The sequence below is a fragment of the Harpia harpyja genome, chromosome 11, assembly GCF_026419915.1.
Source record: "Harpia harpyja isolate bHarHar1 chromosome 11, bHarHar1 primary haplotype, whole genome shotgun sequence".
In the NCBI taxonomy this organism is placed as follows: Eukaryota; Metazoa; Chordata; class Aves; order Accipitriformes; family Accipitridae; genus Harpia; species Harpia harpyja.
The window spans coordinates 25385609-25399905 of NC_068950.1; the positions used below are offsets into that span (position 1 = coordinate 25385609).

At 37.4% G+C, this 14297-nt stretch overlaps 1 protein-coding gene across 2 annotated transcripts in view; it reads left to right on the top strand.

Annotated features, from left to right (window-relative positions):
• Window positions 1-14297, top strand: part of DPYD (dihydropyrimidine dehydrogenase) — a 368019-nt gene that overhangs the window by 259476 nt on the left and 94246 nt on the right. For both annotated transcript variants that reach the window (XM_052801600.1, XM_052801601.1), the window contains 2 exons: window positions 10585-10705; window positions 11572-11691. In XM_052801600.1, the coding sequence (XP_052657560.1) occupies window positions 10585-10705; window positions 11572-11691 (241 nt within the window). The remainder of the gene's footprint in view (window positions 1-10584; window positions 10706-11571; window positions 11692-14297) is intronic.

Genomic DNA, 14297 nt, shown 5'->3' on the forward strand with positions numbered 1-14297 from the left:
TATGCCTTATAGCAAGTAACCTCTGCATGAACTAAAGAGCTGAAATATTGTTTAATCATGCTGCATACCACTTCTTTACAGTGATATGAGAAACATTATTTTGGTTGGCTAGGAACAACCAAGATAAAATATTTTGTTTTGGTGGGGTAAAAAGGCATTCTTATTAGTCAACAGTTTACATATACCAATGCTGTTGATAAATAAATCTTCCCAGTTAGTATCTCCAAGAAGTTGATAAATGTAAATGTGCAGTTTCACATTTTTCGCTTGAAACGTCTAGGCCCAACTGGTATTGGAACAAATTGTTTGCTAATCTGACTCCTTTAATGTTGCATTAAAATGAATAGCTGTAAAGTGATTGCTACAGTTTTAACTGACCTATCTCAATGAAACATAAGGAGAGCTTCTCCTATTATATAACTATAACAATTTTTTAAAAAGCCTTATAGTTAATTTTAAAAGTAGAAAGTTTTCTAACAGTGATGTTTCATCTGGTTGCTTAGATTAATATTTTAAATTAAAAAATAAAAAACACAAAAAACCCCCACAAATTCGGAATAAGGAAAAATGTTGTGGTTTGACCACCTAAGCAGAGAGAGGACTCAGTTTTCAAAATAAATTCAGTTGTTTTTCTTTTAGTGCTAGGGAGAAAACAAAAAGCTATTACGTGATCTGAGAAAGGAGTAGTTGCAAAGCTGACTAAAGACAGCCACAAACTTTTTGAGTCTCAGTTGTGCTTGATCTTGACATCCATCTTATCATTGCTCTAACTCCCAACTTAAATCTATGTTTTGTACTTTTGTCTACTGGTTAATCAAAAATTTCCAGCTCATTTTTGACCTTGTCTTCACGTTGGTTATCTTTTCAGTCATTAGGTGCTACATTATCAAAGAAGGGGTGTAGGAGTGCCGTGCTGCTAATAAGGTATCCAAAGTGGATCTCCCACACAGCACTTTGATGTATGTATTCTTGAGTTTGGATACTGACCTATTAATATTGGCAGCTATTAGATGAGATATGTTAAAAAGCTTTGGAGTGGGGTTGGGAGGGGGGGTGTCTTTTTTTTAAAACATACTGTTAAGCATTGCTCATTTGTGCAGCTCCGGTAATGTACTACAATAAGAAAACACTGTAACAACTTACTGTTCCCATTTTTTCATTTAGAATAGAGAGAAGTGATCAAAGGCTATTTGTCATATGCTTTTAACATCTTTCAAAGGTTCTAATCGTAGAGCTGGAGAAGGGACAAATAGTGATTGCAATACCAAATGAGAGTAAGAAAGAAGAGGGAGATGGGGATCTGCTAAAATTGAAATTTATTGAAATTCTGATTCTGTCAAAACCTTGTATGAGTCTTTTAAGGTTAGTTGGTTAAAGATGGTTAAATTTAAAGTTCCGTTTTTTTATGTGCACCAATTTTTTTTTTTTTTGGAGTTTTTCAAAGTAGCTTAACTCTGAGAAGTAGGAACCACAGTAGTGTCATAGTCTTACATTGGCTTTTCTCCATACCTGCTGTTATCTCTCCCACTATAGACAGGGTCTCTCTCAGAGCTTTGACTTCTCAGCTGAGACATGACCAAAGCCTGGACCTAATCCAGAGTGACTTGATTTTGTCCAGTGACACATTGGTATCACTGGAAAAAAAGGAGAATCTCAGTTAGGCTCCCCCAAGTGGAACTTGCAGTGACTGCTCTGAAGAGCAGCTGGTCAAATCATGACAACGTACTTGCAGCTTTACTTCAAAGTAATAAAGTCCTAGCATCTAAGAATGGAGCTAGATGGCAGGGGTTTTTTTAGTTCTTATAATTTACTGCAGAAAATTAAAAAAAAAAAGTTGAATCAAGTCTCTAGGCTCTTGCTTAGATTTTTACTTTGGCAAAAACATCTATAAATTGGGAATCATTGCTCCCTATAAATATATTAAAAAATTAAATTAAAATAAAAAATATAAATATAGTCTTTACATGGTCTTCAAGTGGTAATGTTTTTGCCTGTGTGAATAGACTATAACAAAAAGAAAGAATGTAGTCTGTAAAAGCTAATGGGAATTTTCCAAGCTATACCTCTACATCTTAATTGACAGTATTTTGTAAGCAAAAATGTGCTTGTTTCACTAGTAGTACATGCTTAGTTATATAAGCCATATGATATCTCTTCAGTTTAAATATATTACAGTTTTTGTTCAAATTATAAAGAGAACACTTACTACGTAGAAAGAACACAAACGTCTTAATTTACCGAGTAGACTTCTTTTAAAAGATTTTTTAAAATAAAAGAGCATTTTAGAGTATGTAAGAGAGTAGAAAATAAGTATATCCTTGAATTATACCAGTGAGCAATAGTCACAGTACATAGTGTTGCTATGGTAGTGTAGCTAAATGGTAACTATGTGGACCTTGCTTAATTCTCATATGAATCTCTGATCTGTTAGAAATTGTTCAAAAAAAAAAACAAACCTACAACCTCTCTTCATATTGAAAAGACCTCTTGTTTCAAAGTGCAAGTTAATTAATAAAAGCTGAAGGCCTAAACTGGAATGGAACATTTGATCCTCCCCGAACAAGATATGAAATTATCCATTTATGGACGTTTTTGAATTTTTATCCTGAATAGGATTTTCCTGTACCAGTTTATTGAAGATGTCTAATGAGATTTGGGGGAAATTTTTTTTTTGCTAAACTAATGGAAAAGGCTTCCACTACCTTCGGTACACTTTGGATCTCACGCCAAAAGGCAATGCGGTATTGACTGAAAAAGTCTTGAATTCACATGCTGTCGTTATCTCTAAAAGTTTATTTTGTGACATTGGTTTCACATCACATCATATCATAGATTCTAGCCAGAAGGATATAAGCTCTCATCCAGCAGCTACATTTTTGTGGGGTTGACCAGGCTGACCCAAAGCCTCTAAAGTCATTTAGGCATTTTTTGAAATTTTTCCTTATATATTTAGATAGCTTCACATACAACTGCAAAAACTGTTATTCCTGCTTAGGTTAAACTGCCTCATGTCTTTCTTTTTGACAGCTGCAGTCAATAGATGTTGACCAAAACCTGTCAAATTTCCTGAGAAATGAGGAAGCATTTTTTATTCCAGATGAGAAGTAGAGAGTTATTCGTCTTCTACCCTGGGAAATCCTTCCCTTAATTTGACAGGCTTTAAACAAATTGTTAGCTTTAATTAAGTTTGAAATGGGACAAATGCACAACCTGAACTGCCCCTTTCTAGGATGTGACAAGACGGTAACATTAACCATGAGATTCGGATGTCTCTTTTGCTATAGTGATTGACTGCAATTCTATATTTAGGTACTGTGGAAATTTTGGGTAGGTTTAGAGAGAGACAATTTTATGAAGGCAATGTTGGACATGTCATAGGAGGAGGGAGAAAAGATAGCTGTGGAAAAGATCAATAGTAATATGAAAAAAAAAAAAGAGGTGAGTGCTGAAGATACTAATTTGCAATGCTTTAAGCTGAAGTTGCCATACTTTTACTTTTTCTTCACCTTTGAAGGAATAGCAAAAGAGTAGCTCTTCACACACAGAGAGAAATTTTTATTTTTTTTTCCAATTTCCTAATGGATTTCTGGATCCATGTTTGATCTGGAAAACAAATACATGATAGACACATATAAAAACCATTTAAACTAACAACTTTTCAGGCTAACAAGTCCTCAGAACATCTGTGGGATCTCTGTAAAAAGATGCAGCTCCAGACCTACATGTTGAGCTGGTGGAGTGGATTGAATAGGTGAGGGATCTATAGAAATTATTATTGCTCATTTTCTAAAGTTGCTCCAAATGTATCCTGCCCCTGCCTGCCCGCACTGCGGGCCATGGCAGGTAGTGACACCGTAGTGTTCACAAGGAAAGGGTAGCATGGCCCGGAAGAAAGTCTGCCTGTTGCATGGAGGTTATCTGCAGACAGTGAAAGATTCTTTTCTCCTTTCTTGTTTTTCAGATGAAGGTGCATTTGAGTCCTTGTGGGCTCTCAGATAGCAATTTGACTGAGGATAGGTTTAACTCTTCCCTTGTAGACTATTGTTGAATGAAACAGTAAAGTGAGAATGGTACATGAATTAAATTTAAAAGCCAAATCTTGGAAATTCTTGGGTTTTCTTAGGCTACATCATTCCTGAACATAAAAGCACTCCCTCCTTTTCCCATAGATATCTGTACTATTTCAGAAAATGTATCTACTGTGCAGAATGAGCAAGTTAACTGTAGAACATTTTTCATATAAAAAATTCCTCCAGTGGTAATAGATGTAAGGGGGGCTACAAGTTTTTTTTTCTGAAGAGCCAGTACAGAAAGAAAATATGCCACCAGAAGAATGCACTGATGAGGGACTCTTGGTGCCACTTGCCTCCTAACCATATATAAGAAATCCCATGTCACCTTCATGTGTCTCAAATTAATACAAAGACAAAATAAGTCCTCTGTAACTTAGTGTCAGTATTTAAAATTGCAGACACAATGCATTATTTAGCCATGAAACTCAATGGCAAGAGATATATATAAGAATAGTTTTGTGGTCATCAAAGACTTGATGTTTATAAGGAAGATCAGACTTATGCTTGCATTAAATAGAATAAAGTATTTTACTTTCTGAAACTTTGTCGTTTAGGTCATTGTAGTCAGTGATAAATGCGATTTAAGGACTTTACGTGCAAGGTCCTAATGGATCTTGCAACATTCTCAGTGCTGTCTAGAACTTCCCATCATCACAGTCAGGATAATGGACTTGCACAAATCATCAGCATGACCTGTAATGCTAGCTAGTAGTCTGTCCTGGTTTCAGCTGGGATGGAGTTAATTGTCTTCCTGGTAGCTGGTATAGTGCTATGTTTTTGAGCTAGGTATGAGAAGAATGTTGATAACACACTGATGTTTTCAGTTGTTGCTAAGTAATGTTTAGTCCAAAATCAAGGATGTTTCAGCTTCTGATGCCCAGCCAGCGAGAAAGCTGGAGGGGCACAAGAAGTTGGCACAGGACAGAGCCAGGGCACCTGACCCAAAGTGGCATAAACGGGGTATTCCATACCATGTGACGTCACATCTAGTATAGGAACTGGGGGGTGTTAGGGCAGGGGATTGCCGCTCAGGGACTAACTGGGCGTCGGCGGGTGGTGAGCAATTGCACTGCGCATCATTTGTACATTCCAATCCTTTCATTATTACTGTTGTCATTTTATTAGTGTTATCGTTATCATTATTAGTTTCTTCTTTTCTGTTCTACTAAACTGTTCTTATCTCAACCCATGAGTTTTACTTCTTTTCCCAATTTTCTCCCCCATCCCACTGGGTGGGGGGAAAGTGAGTGAGCGGCAGTGTGGTGCTTAGTTGCTGGCTGGGGTTAAACCACGACATAGTCCTATGTAAGAAAGCCTTCATACCTATGTAAAATCAGGATTCTGTCTGAGAAGAGTTATGTTTTTATACTTTCCACAACTGCAAAAGTCCTTACCCTGTTCTTAGTGAGACAGAACTGCCACTGTTATAGTAATTAGGGATGGACTGAAGATTGCATGGTAGGGTCCATTTTCTGTAGCACTAATTAGGCAAGATCAGCTAATGTTACTGAGTGGTAACGTTCCTTCTGAAGTTCTTGGGTGAAATTCTGTAACAGGTTTATTTTTATGACATCTTTCAGACTGACATTTGTGTTCTTTATATATGCACACGTACATATGTACATACACATATGTGGTTCCCAAGGACTGTTTGCATAGTTAAGAAAAGCATGTTCATTACCCTAAAGTAGTTGTATTTCTATCTTTTGCATTATTCAAATACTCTGAAAAACTGATTAAATTCAAGTATTAAAAATATTTCTTCTGTTAATGTGGAAAGTATCCCATGGTTTAAGGTATTCTGAAGAATCAAGAGTAGTTTTCTGCCAGACAAACCTTTTCAGATCCTTATGCAAATGACTTAGTAAAAACTGGGCACCAAAACAAGGTGAGTTTGAGGAGGTGCACCTCAGTCTGTCTGACTCTCCTCTCTCCATTTATTAAACAGGTACAATAGTACTTCCCTACCTCAGAGTGGTGTTCTGGATACAATATAAAGATTGTGCAGTAACAGGATAGTGTAAAAATGAGGACCCTGCAAGAACACTGAAAACAGGTCATAGTAAAAATTTCCGAAATTCCCAAAAATCTACAGCCAGACATTTCTGTGGTAATCTCTTCATGGTTTTGTTTCTTTCCATGAAACACAAGGAGAGGTGACCTACTCTATGCACAGCATTTTCACACTCCTTTTTAAACATGCAGGATGTATCTGCCTTGAGGGTGATAGGACGTGGGATTCATCTCATTACCAATGCCAAATGCAATCAGTAGACAACTTGCTGCTTTAATTTCTGAGGACTTATTCTTATGGTTGTAGCTAAGCTTATCATGTGATCATTTAGAAAAAAAGGTGAATAGTTGTTTTTCCTCTAGTATATCTACCCATTGGCAATGACTAGTTAGGATTAAAAGCTCCATCTAGCCCAAGGCTATAATGAATATTCAGGAAAAATGATTCTGTACTGCTGCTTAGGGAAGTAAAAAGAAACCCCTGTAACATTCAAATCTCCTGTGCCTTTGGAATAAACAAGCAATATTTGATTAAGAACAGGAAGACAGAAGACACACTGATGTACATCTCATACCAGAAGAGACTTCATATGGTATTAAATTACCAACAGATTCCTGTAGTTAGAGTGCATGAATCAATATTATGTTTTAGCTGATAATAATTTCACCAAGCTTTTATTTAGATGATGTTTGTTTAAAAAAAAATAAAATACAGCAGATAAATGAAGTGTGCTACCAATGGATGTTACAGTCCATTGAAGCATTTGTTCGTTCTTCTGGATTGACACACAGAGCAAAATTATGGTACATGTTCTGTAACAATCGCACTGTATCATCATTAATGAGAGAACCAACAAACCTAGTTATGTGTAATAGAAGAAAATAATTTATATCAACATGGTAGGCTTTGAACCAAAAGCATTAAGATCTTGTACTACATTAAGCAGAATAATATTTTAGTTAGTTCATATTGTTGATTTTGCGAATGTAAATGCCCAGCTGTTTTTACAGCTAATAACATTTTACATATCAAGCCATTTAGAAAATATTTAACTATGCAGGCTTCATCAACCACTTTATCAATGATAAAAGCTGCAGGCACTTGCATAAAGTTGGACTGGAGTAAAAAAAGATATTTATGTTGTATTAGCAGTGACAGGTGGTTTTTGTAACGTGATTTATGGGCCTCAACGTTCATTCTTTTACAAGTTACATGCTCGTCCTTGAATGTTTTATAAATCCAATCTCTGCTAAGAATCAGTAAATGCGATTTGTAAACTGGGGTCAATCTTTCAGAAATCCAAGTATATGGGAGGCCCTTAATCAACAAAATGAATTAGGCAAAATGAAGCCTGTATATAGCTTCTTTAAAACTAGCTTTTGGTACCAGGCTGCTCACCTTGTTAAATTTGCACCTGAGTTTAAAACTTTGCTTTCTCAGAAATCTTAAGTTTTGAACTGCATTTCAAATTGGGATAATTTCTTTAGTCCATGATTGCACTTAGAAATGAATTCTGTATTTCTAATCACTTGAATCTTTCTCAAAAATTGTGTTCTTGTGTGACTTCTGCAAATTGTTCTCAGTCCAAAGGCAAACTTCTATGGAGAGGTTGTACACCATCCAGTGAGCTTCCCCTGGGTTAGATAAATGTAGTTCATTCATTTCATATGAAAATTAGCTGTCCAGTGACATGAATATCTTCTGTTTTCAACCTTCTGATGACTTATGATGCATTTTTCCAAGTCCTTAGTGCAAATATAGTAGGAAATTATGAATTTTATAAATGAACAAATAACTTTTTCTTAGTGATCTAAAGAAGAAAATGTGGTATTACAGATAAAAACAGGTGGGGATATTATTCCTCTTTGAGAATATGTTAGTTGTCTGCAGAGCATAGAAGCTCTGGTATTCTCATGCAGTGACTTCATGGCATAGAAGTCCCTCTGGCAGCAGGGAAGCTCAGGCATGTAGTGCCCATGGCCACTGGACACTTGTGATGTCCCTGCAGCGAGGTGAGAGAGGATAGGCTGAGGTGGTTTACTGATGTTGGCCACTGCACCAGAAGGAATCTGAGCAGGAGGGGGCTGGAGGCAGAGCAGAGGGAGGAGGGGGAGGGTGGGAGGGTGAATCAGCTGGATGCTCCAGTACAGCTCCGCTGGAAGACTCGCACTGAAAAGGGAAGCAGCGAGAGCTGTCCCACATGTGTGTTTTGGGGGTGGCACAAGGGTAAACAGTGATTTTTTTAAGGTGTCCAGCATTATCTTTATACGATGTTTATTTAATGAGCAAATGAATTAGCTAAAAGATTACAGAGGAAAAAAATCAGCTTTAGAAATACCTGTTTTGATCCAAAATTGTCAAATTTAATGGAAATTCTGATTTTTTTGTATGAAATTCAACACCTTTCTGATTCCTATCAGTGACTGTGTCACTATGCAGCAAAGCACTGTGTTAATTTTTTTTTCATTTTTTCCATGTTGCCTCACAAAACTTTCCTATTTTTTCCTTGGAATATTAAGTGAAGTAATATCAAAGATTTCTCCTCCTCCAGCTGAGTTTTCAAATTATTTTCCTATTAAGTTATCTGTGGTTTTATGGGTACTGAAAATGGGCAGGTTTCCAAGACTGGTAGAAGTGAACCTTTCAAAAGGGCTTTGTCTAAACATGTGCTGTGGAATCAGATATTTAAACTGTTTACTAGCTTGAGAAACTGAAGACCCTTCCATAGCATTTGTTGCAGTAATCTTGGTGTGGGAGAAGCAGAACTGATGGAAAATGAAGGTCTTTACTTACTTTTAGGGGAAAAAAAAAGGTCAAATTATTATTTATTAAGAAAGACAAACTAGTTAATTTGTCTTAGGTAGGATGGAAATTGGGTTTATATGAATGAAAGAGATCTCCCAACAAGTTATTCAATGTGGATTAAAATAATTGTATTTTTTTTAAGTCTTAGTGTGTGTTGGAGTAAGAATTTTTATGGCAGCACTATAAGCACGATGAAGTCAGCATAATGAGTTATGTGTTGCCAACATCCTGAACATTATTACAAGGATTTCTAAGGAGAAGAATTAACATAAAGGATATACAATTCATGTCTTCTAGAGGGTCTCTCATTTCTGCATTGGGCCTCAAGGAAATTCAAAACAGAAATGAAAGTCAAAGATGCAACTACTTTCATACTGCAGCATTCATACATATTTCATGGAAGCTGCATGGGCGGGGAGATCACCATTTTTCTTGGAATAGCACAGCTAAGTCTCAGGGTTTTACGGTTCATGTCAAGCACTGTGTGCTTTCTAGGAACACAGCCTGTGGGGTTTTTTTGTTTGTATTTAACCACCGGTGTAAAAAGAAAAAACAACAAGGGGATATTTCCCATGTGTTCACTAGACTGACAGCCTTGGTGTCCACCGGATTGTTTTAAACTAAACATCATTTAGGCTCATCCCATTTTCAGTTACTACATAGCAATGCAGCTTTCTGAGTTTTTACAATATCCAAATGGGAGAAAATTATTCATATATGACAGACTTAATTATCTGAGAGTGTGTTAAAGATTTAGTAAATGTAAATAATTGCTGCGGTACCAATTAGCCTACCCACAGGTTATATTTGAACTAAATCTTGTAATAGCAGCATTCAGTTTTTAACCAGATCACGCACCATGTTCTACATGCATCAGTATTGCAAATTTTAAGGTATTTGTTGAAGAGCAATATTAATAGCCAACAGAAAAAAACAACAACCCGTACCCTAAGAATTATATTGAACAATAACCATTGTATGTGCCAGATGCAGAATGTCAGTTCCACTGAGCTGTTCTCAATGGAAAGAATAGTTGATTACTGTCTACATGAGACGTGTTCCATAAGGGAAGTAAATGCCTGGAAATCAGGAAAAGCCAACATTTGAAGATTTTGATTTCTGGCTTTAACAGAGAAGATTCTGATCGTCCATTTACACTATGGCCATCCCAAGTTATTCTCTGAAGTCAGAGGAGAGTTCAGAAATGCTGAATTGCATTCTGATAGCCCTACAACCTCGACTCATCCTTGTTGTTCTGATCAAGGCATGATCAGCCAATGCTTCAGGTTCATGTTATTTTATAGGATACTGGTTATTTTCAATATACCTTACATAGAGTGAATCATTAAAACTGAAAAGTAATTTTTAAAATAAATGGGTAAAGAAAGCCTCTGTCATCCAAAATGGTATTTTCCCCTCTCTGGGAAGGGAACATTTTGTGATGTCTTTGTCTTTTGGAAAAAAAAAAAAGGCATTTTTTCCTTTTTTCATGAACTAACCTTTCTGTAATGGATTTGCAGTTACTCGATGTGTCTGAAATAAGTTAACTAATGAGATAAGGTTCAGTCCTGATATGTAATTTCACAAAATCGCAGTATAGCCCCTTATAGCAAAGTTTTCTATTTCCTTGATATACCTTTTGTTCATATTACTTTTAATTATGTTCTATATTTATCTGACCTATTTGAACAGGATCCAGAGCTGGTACGGAACATCTGTCGCTGGGTTAGACAAGCTGTTCAGATTCCTTTCTTTGCCAAGCTGACCCCAAATGTCACTGATATTGTGAATATTGCGATGGCTGCACGGGAAGGTAACCGACTCCAGTGCACAAGCTGTGCAGATTTACTAATTTGCTGGATGGGGTTAAGATAGGGGAGTTGCTGGAATAATAACAGAAACTAATATGAAAATAGTTTATTTGATGTATTTGGAATAAGCACAGTGATCAAAGGCTTCCTAATTTTGTCCGTATTTCTAGAATGTAGCAATATATGAAGAGAACTATATTAGACTGTTAACAATAAATCATATATGTTTGTGTGCGTGTTTGCACGCTACTATTTCTGTCATATTTATACATTTACCATACCACTGTAAATTGCCCTATTCCTACGTTTAGTAGTGAAAGTGATGTGTGAAAACAGAAATACACTATTTAAAGGTGTATATATATATATTTTTTCTTTAGAACTTAAAGTACAACATGGCAGGAAATTAAGTTTGCAAGTAGGTGTATTAATCCATCACTTAGAACCATGGTCATCATTTCTCTGTTGCATTGTTCATTTTGTCTTGCTCCTCACAAGCTTGGAGGAGGTGACCCCTGTGCTGGGGCACCTCCAGGTGTTGTACAACCACTGTAGCAGGTTCTGTCCCACACAGCTGAAGGGCAGAGATCTGCCTGTCAGCTCCAGTGTTTCCAACGTGCTGTCTTACAGCCCTCACAGATCTTTCAACTGATGCAGCCTGCTTTGAAGCTACTGTTAAATTTATCAGCCCAGGATTGGTCTTAAGGACCCTTCTGCACATCCCCTTACAGTTTGTTGTTTTCTGTCTTCAGCTGTTTATTTGAATTTCTAGTTATTTCACAGTTTCACAGTTTTTCTGTTGTGTTTTTTCCTCTCTTCTTCTTATACACATGATTTAACAAAAAGTGACTGACCTTTTCTTTCACAGGTGGCGCAGATGGTGTTACAGCCACCAACACTGTGTCAGGACTGATGGGACTGAAAGCAGACAGCACACCTTGGCCAGCAGTTGGTGGAGGACTGAGGACCACATATGGTGGCGTGTCAGGTAGGTGTTGCCCTTTTTGATGCGTGGTACTTCCTTGGAGGCTTTCAAAACATCAGGAGGTCCTTGTAGTGGGCTAGAATATCATGTCTGCAGTAGCACCGAGTCCTTAAAGCTCACTGCTGGTCAAAGTTTCTAATAGTCATGACAGATGGAACAGATTAAGTGTGAAGGCTCTTGGGTTGCCCTTTCCTTAATGGTAAAGCGCTGCATCAGAATACTGTGATAGGGTCACTGGAGAGGGAAGGAAATCTCTTCTCTCGTGACCCTCGCTTTTCCTCAAATTTTTCATTCTGTCACAATTGTCAGGCCCCACGTTAGACAGAGGCTAATGAAAGGGCATCGCAGGGGGAAATATCAACAATCCAAATGCAGTGTATGTTTCATAGCCCGAACTCCAGCCTTCCTCCCTCCTTCCCACCGAGTGCACCTCTTCCAAGGCGGTTATTTCCTCCTCTTCCTGCTGTGGTAAAAATGAGAGACCGTATTAGGCAAATATATGTGTACTTTGGTAGCCTGTTCCATGAGATATACAAGAATATCTTGTGTAGGCCATATTTCCAAGTCCTGATTCACAGTTTAATTTTAAAACCAGCAGCAAAACTTTTACACTCCGGTTCAGCGCCTGTGCACACTAATGTATTAATCTATTGACCCTGTGCACTCTGTTGCTGTGACAACATGAACTTGGCCCTGCAAAGACAATTCTGTGAGCTTCTTGACTTTACTGGTATGGAGATTAGTCTCCTTGGTGATAGAGGCAGTAATTATACATAACAGAAGTAATAGCATCCTCCTGATTGAGTCAAACACTATTTTATCGGACCCGCCTCCTACCTCACCCCGAAAACGTGATCAGAGAAGACCAGACAGGCAAAAATGCTTTATTTTATGTGACTGGTGTTATCCTTAGAGAACCATAAGAAATGTAGCAAAAGATAACTTTTAAACAAACTTTAATTCAGACGAGTGTATTCAGTGGAAAATTGCCTTATTGCCTTAGATAACTACATGGAATTCGAAATTTTTTAGAGAACGCTGAAAAGTAAGGAAGAGATAACAATCAGAAAAAATCATTATGCCTATTGCATAATGATTATTTCACAGTGACAGTCCAATAAGATGTTATATTTTAATATTATGCAAAATGGGAGGAAGAGAGGAACAAGAAGAGAACAGCTACAGCCCATTTCAATTTCTCTAGCCTGCCATGTTGACAGGAAAAGAATAAAGGAGGTCACAGTGGGTGCTGTGCATTAAAAATTAATAAAAGAACTATTGCAGTAGTATTTTATGTAAGTAACACCATTCACATTTTCTCATTTAAGTTGCAATTTCTGAATATTCCTTCCTACCATAAGTCTGTCTAATAAAATCTATAAAATGGCCGCATTATGAAAAGTGTGTCTCTTATGTCACAAATTTGAAACATGTATGTAGTGTAAATTACAGTGGCACCTGGATGCTCAGCTATAAGGGAGGACATACCAGCATTTCCATGGTTTATAATTCTGTTATAAGTGGGACCTGAGGAAAAGTTCTTTCTTTATTTTATTTTTATATACATGTGTGTTTATGTGTAAGTATATAAATGTTTTTTTTTTTCCTGAAGTTTTACATGTATCAGAGGAGATAGAGAATGTCATTTTAAGATGCACCATTACCTATGACGCAAATCTGGTTATTTAAAAAATTTGAAAACCACTGGAAGTTCTGTCAATTTATTATGTTTTGAAAGAGCATATTGTTACAGACAATCATATAAAGGTTTCTTGCTGATAATTGGCATTGCTAGGTCCCAATCCCACAACTCATGGTGCAAAAGAAAGCCACAGAGCCAATAAAGTCAATAGGCTCTGCAACACATTGCAATACTTTCTGCTCAGCGATAAGGATATAGCAGTATACAAATTTATGAAAGCAGGAAAGCAATTTTAAATCAAGAGAGCTAGCATGCTTACAAGAAGACAAAAAATGGGAGAGCGTGTCGTCTTGTTAGGGGAAGGGGCAGGGTGGCCATACTCCTGAGGTCTGTTCCTGGCTGTGCCAGGGCTGAGCCGCGTGGCCTGCAGCCAGACACTTGACCTTTCCGTGCTTTATTTCTCCTGTCTGTGAAATGGCAGTAACACCACTTACATGCCTACAGGCTTGTTTGGAAGTGCTCTGTGGTCCTGGCATGGAAGTCGCTTCCTAGTGTAAAGTATTGGTTTTTTATTTTGATGTGCTTAAACTTCTTGTTCTATTTTATTACCTGGTAGAGTCAGTAAGTTTTTGTTGTGTTTTGGAAAAAGTCCTCTCTAGAGAGAATTAATTTTTGAAGTGAAAATCAGCGCTATTATAAAAGCAATAAGTCTGGTCCATTTTCCATGTGTTTTACCAAAGCACAGCTGGTTTATCATGTTCTCTAGTGCACAAACCTAGAGCAGATACAGTGTGTAGCCAAGCTGTATCTCGCTTTCTGGATTTTTTCCAGTTGCACAGATTTTAGTTCTTTTCTGGACTAGAAATGTTGCTCGCTTGGCAGAGAAGTGCAGTAAGTGCAGCAGGAGCCTCTGTCCCACGGGGTGCTGCGCTCATGGTGCTGCGTGAGCGTGGGTGGCCCGGGACTG